The 6,000-nt window shown below is 46.6% G+C and overlaps 1 protein-coding gene across 1 annotated transcript in view; it reads left to right on the top strand.

The window, feature by feature from the left end:
* Nucleotides 1-928: 928 nt before the first annotated feature.
* Nucleotides 929-6,000, top strand: part of LOC126291612 (uncharacterized) — a 333,380-nt gene continuing 328,308 nt past the window's right edge. The window contains exon 1 of the mRNA XM_049985147.1: nucleotides 929-1,131. Coding sequence (XP_049841104.1) covers nucleotides 981-1,131 — 151 coding nt within the window. The 5' untranslated portion in view covers nucleotides 929-980. The remainder of the gene's footprint in view (nucleotides 1,132-6,000) is intronic.

Genomic DNA, 6,000 nt, shown 5'->3' with positions numbered 1-6,000 from the left:
CACATAGACCAGTCTTGTATAATTTTTCTAAGGGGACGTTTCAATAGCACACGCCCGTTGGGCATTTTGATCACAATAGCCATACATCAACACGATATCGACCTTTTCCGCAATCGGTAAACAGTCCATTTTAACACGGGTAATGTATCACGAAGCAAATAGCGTCCGCAGTGGCGGAATGTCACGTGATACCACGTACTTGTACGTTTGTGACTATTACAGTGCCATCTGTCACAAAGTGAAAAAAGTGGTCCAACTAAAATATTCATATTTCCTTACGTACTACACGAATATGTAATAAAAATGGGGGTTCCTATTTAAAGAAACGCAGTTGATATCCGTTTTACCTATGGCATCACCATCTAGCGGGCCAACCATAGCGCTATCTGGTTCCCCCCTTCAAGTTAGAAGAGTTTCTTTATTAGTAGTTTTTGCGTTTGATGCTTATTTCGTGAGATATTTGGCCCGGTCACTATCAATGGACCACCCTGTATAACGGGCGAGGGGGCGCGGTGGTTACCACACTGGACTAGCAATCGGCAGGACAAACATTCAAACCCATGTCCGGCCATCCTGATTTAAGTTTTCCATGATTTCCCCAAATCGCTTCAGCCAAATGCCATGACGATTCCTTTGAAAGGGCACGGCTGACATGCTTCCACATCCTTCTGTAACCCGACGAGACCGATCTCCTCGCTGTTTAGCCCCCTTCCCCAAATGGACCAACTACCATGTCTGTAGGTGCACACCGCTACGCCATTGCTTTCGCCACCTGCCGCAGTGGCTCTGTGGTCAGTGTACCGCCGGCAGGCATGCCTCGGCGCACAGGAAAAAACCCAGCGGTCTGCGGCTGCGTGGGTGGTACCCCCCCTGCCAGTGGACACGTCAGTCGGGCACCTGCGCAGGCCGACGCCACGGGAAGGAAGAAGTTGGCCGCGGTGGCCTTCCAGCCGCGGCGGCGCGTTTAGCGGGACCCCGCCATGGCCGCGCCCGTGGCTGGTGGCCGCTGCACTGGCCAGTGTCGCTCGGCCGTCCAGCTCGTCGACATGGCAGCCGCCCCCGCCTCCACCCGCGCACAGTGGCTGGCGCCGCCCTGGCAGCCCCTGCTGCTGGAGCCTCCAGCTGCACCAGGTAAACAGCCGCCTGCTGCCTGCTAAAGGGCCGCCGCTTCCACAACACTTCTGCACACAAGCGACGCCCTCCTCGCCTGCCCGCCCCCTTTCGTCCATTCATTAATTGCCTACCTTGGGCTTTTACTTATTCACTGAAGACCCAAAGAAACTGGTTCACCTGCCTGATATCGTGTATAGTCTGTCTGTAAACTGAAGAGCGAGCAGCGCTTTTGGTGGGGGAAGTGGCCTTTCCCGGGAGACCCCTGCCACTGGCCTACAGGGGCACCCAGAATCTGTTGCCCCTTACCTGTCTAGAGGTGTAGATCAGCGTGCACTCATACACGTCGTTCCTGTTCGTGGGATCTTAGTTGCCAGTGTCAATCAGTTAACTTTGTAAACTTACTGATGTACTTCGATATCCGCAAGTGATCGATAATGGTCTAGCGTTGCAAGACGATGTGCGGAATACGAAGAAGTCGAGGTATTTGCGGAATAAGGAGCGTTCGATCGTCTCTATCGTTATTACAGCGTGTATTAAAGAGGCTAATATTACCAGTCCCAACCAAAGGGCTACAATTTATGCAAACGTCACCCTCACCCAATAGGACGCGTAAGTAACGAACGGAAAAATAATTTTTTGGTAACAAATTTATTTGTTAATGTACAGCTATGCTATCCTCTTCAAAATATTCCCGAATACATACTATACCAGTGCTTTTTCCAGTTCAAAAATGGTTCAAAAGGTTCTGAGCACTATGGGACTTAACATCTGTGGTCACCAGTCCCCTAGAACTTAGAACTTAGAACTACTTAAACCCAGCTAACCAAAGGACATCACACACATCAATGCCCGAGGCAGGATTCGAACCTGCGACCGTAGCGGTCACGCGATTCCAGACTATAGCGCCTAGAACCGCACGGCCACACCACCCGGCTTTCTCCAGTTCCCGAAACATTTAGGAGCTGTTTCTTCGGGATAGTTTATAGGTCTCTTAACTGTGCATTTTTGCATGTAAAATGGCTGTCCTTTAAGGCCTGCTCTGAAATGTTTATACCACTTGTCTGCCCTTGGTGTACTCATAACAGGCTCACCAAAAGCAATATTTACCAGTTCTCAAAATTTCATACACTTTATTCCATTCTTATAACAAAATTTAATACAGATTCTCTCATTTATTTTTATACAAAACAAATAATCTTGGATGCTACCAAAACACATGTAACCTTTCTGACAGCTGACAACAGAGCAAATACCCAATATGGATAACATTGTACACATACTTTTGAGGCATGTTTACAAAGGCAGTGACAAAAAAGTGGTGCAAATTGTAATAATACAACACACGAAATTATAAATTTCTGCTCACTTTTTAAACACTCTTCGTTTTGCAAGAATTGTTAAGTTTCAATGCAGTCCTTCAAAGAAAACTTCTACCTTTTAGTAGAGACACAAAATGACAACAAGCCTTAAATTCTACAAACTGATTGCATTATATGGGGTTCGTCTTACGAATAGCAATAGAGGAACATACATTCACATGAACAGGCATTCGGTTCTATGTTTGCAGGATATTCCTGACTTCCGTTCTTGTGTTAATAATATTTACTCTATATTGCTGTCTTTTGAAGAATCTATCTTTTTTTGTATTCCTCATGGTCTTAATGCATTTGTCTAAAAATAAACGCAGCCGGAACGTATCCGTACACGGCGTCGCCACAGGTTTAAAGCGCGCGCCGCGGCAGGGCCGGTACTGCGTTGTGAAACAGCCTGAGGAAGCGGCTCGTGGCGTAGCTGGCTGGCTTGGCTGAGTGGGGACCCGCTCGCTCTTCACACTATGGGGCCGCCGCGACAAGTGCCGAAACACGACGTGGCATGGACTCGACTAATGTCTGAAGTAGTGCTGGAGGGAACTGACACCGTGAATCCTGCGGGCTGTCCATAAATCCCTAACAGTACGAGGAAGTGGAGTTTTCCTCTGAACAGCACGGTGCAAGACAACCCAGATATGCTCAATATCTGCCTCTGCACCTGTAGTAATTTTCCGAAGGGTCCCACTTCCGTCACGTTGAATGATTCTCTTCATTCGTCGTTGGTCCCGGGTCTTTTTCCGGCCGCAGCGATGTCCGAGATTTGATGTTTTACCGGATTCTTGACGTTCACGGAACCCACGTGAAATGGTCGTACGGGAAAACCTCCAATTCACCCCGGAGATGCTGTGTCGCATCGCTCGTGCGCCAACTACAACATGCCGTTCAAACACACTTAAATCTTGATAACCTGGCACTGTAGCGGCAGCAACCGATCTAACGACTGCGCCAGAAACTTGTTCGATTATACAGGCGTTGCCAACGGCAGCGCCATGTTCTGCCGAAAGTGCAGTTGAATTTTTTCACCGGTACTTACATTTTAAGAGTTCTAAATTTCTGGAAGAATACTCGCAGATAGGTCTGAAGACAATGGTGTGGTGGCTGCATGAGATCGTCGTCTTTTAGCTTGTCCCTTGGAACAGAGTTCCGAAGTATCGCTACCCGAAGACCGCAAGCATTCCTTCATTCCAATGCTCCTGCTATCTTTGTTCCATAACAGAAATGTCCTGGTGGAATCTTACTCCGCGTCAGTCACTGACAGTTCCACTACTATGAGGGATAAAGTCTAGGTGGGAGTTGAGAAAACGGATCTTATTGGACATGTTGAATCCAAGATACATAATAATAAACTATTTTTTAGCCAAAACGTTTTCATTGTTAACGAGTCTCATTAAAGATAGAAAAAAATTGCACTTTTCACTGGAAAGAGGAATGTTCCAAGTTTTCTGTCCGCGCAGACACCATACCACATACTTAACACGAGCACCACGTGTTACTCCAGAAACATCGAGAAGAAAGACCGCTTCATTCCACACACGAATCAACAAGTCCATGTTTATTGAATCGACAGCCTCAACAATCGCACTTCTCACCTCTTCAAGGTTAGCTGCCATAGGTGGGACAATGACTGATTTTGATGCACCCACCGCCCCTCCCCCCCCCCCCTCCATACAGAAAAAATTCGCAGGTTGTGAGGTCTCGTGACCTGGAAGTTCGCAAGGAGTGAACGAGATCCTGTTGTCCAACTCTTCCAGTCGAACATTCTGGGATGGTGGTGTTAAGGTAACACCGCTCCTCAAGGTGAAATTGACACAGGGAGCCACATGCTTAAAAATGATATCATTGGAATCTTCGTGGAGTTAAGTAAACAAGCAATTTTGCATCGTGCGCAGGTATGACATTCCTGTCACCGTTTCCTCCACACAAAGGAAAGGCCCATAAACTTCGTGAAGAGAAGCGACACAAAACTCTGAGTTTCGGTGAGTCTCTTTCCTGTTCGACGATGACGCCAGGGTTTTGCGGCCCCGAAACTCTTACCTTGTGGCGGTTTACTTTACGCGATAAATGAGACGTCGAATTCTCCTAAAAGATGAGTCTTTCAGAACAAGTTTCATATCCTGAAGAAGTGATGTGCAAAATTCATACCTTCTAATTCGCGCTACAGTTTTCATAGCCTCTCTCGCCACATGCGATACACCTCTCGCGACACGCGCGAACGGCAAGATGGCGTAATACCCGCGAGCCAAAACAAAGTGCGAAAGTTTTGTTTTGTGTATAAAAAAGCGTCTCCACACCATCCAACGAACGTAAGTACACAAATAGCTAAGTAACAGTTTCATTACACTGCATTCCACAACGCTGCTGCAATCCCAAGAGTATATTGCTGACATACACAGTTCACCTTCAGTATTTGTTTACTAACAGCCGCTCATACAGTTTGCAGATGACATGATGTTCGTGAATAAAAACGGTGACATAAGCACGGAGTAAATATGTTGCAAACAGCAAAAATAATGCTCAAAAACATTATGTAACTTGCAATAAATAAGGTAATATAAAAAAGTATATTTCAAGAAACGATCAGTAAAAATGTAATAATGTGCCACTCTGTTTGTGTAACCGTGCTATTCTCCGCATGTTCTAGATTAAAAAAGCCCACTGATGATGGTGATATTTGTCGCCGAAACTAGTTTGGGAAAATAAAGAAATTAAACATATAACAAGGTGTTTTGCATCAAGGCGGACTCCTGATATTGTTGTTCATACATTCTGTTGCTTGAGGAAGCTGAATTAACTGACCTGCCGTCTAGCGAACTGCCGAGGGCTCCGTATGAATGCATCTCGGATACGCTTGACTAGAGCACTGTACAGCACAAGCTGAACAATCCGCCACTTTGAATACCACGTTGAAGGAGCTCGTTTAGGCTCTACGGCACACTTACACTTTTCAGTACATTTCTTGAGCAGATGATATTAAAGCGTAGTAAATGTATGGGCTTACATTTAACTGTAAGAGGAAAGCAAATTGAAGTAGGAGATTAGGCCAGTATTTCGAGATATGATACATTCACTTACGTTCCATATAAATCATACGTTGCTGTTCTAAACATTACCAGCTCTCTAGTTGCCCGCCCACTCTCTAAGTATTAGGAATAAAACGACTTAAAAAAAATTAACTATGACTCATGCCACAGAACCTCGGCAAGTTTTGGTACCTCCTTCCAGGGGACTGCACCCCTAGCTGCGCGTCTTATCAGCAGTGCCCGAACGTCGGTACAGCTGGCATCCCACACGTGGCTTACGTGGAACACGTCACGACAGCCCTAAAAATAGGGCCTCCTGCGAAAATCGGGACATCTGAATACTTTACACACGAGTCGAGCAGCAGTAACAGCGGCGGCTTAGGCAGTACGCTTACCGTAGGTGCAGCTCGTATTACCAAGAGGCTGGGGTTGTAGGCGAGGATTCCCCACCAGACGGACGCAGTGGCCCGCCCAGCTGTTTGAGTTTGGCCGCGGGG

The sequence above is a fragment of the Schistocerca gregaria genome, chromosome 9 (assembly GCF_023897955.1).
Source record: "Schistocerca gregaria isolate iqSchGreg1 chromosome 9, iqSchGreg1.2, whole genome shotgun sequence".
NCBI lineage: Eukaryota > Metazoa > Arthropoda > Insecta > Orthoptera > Acrididae > Schistocerca > Schistocerca gregaria.
The sequence above is the reverse complement of the archived record's forward strand: the minus strand, read 5'-3'. Positions and strand labels throughout refer to the sequence as shown.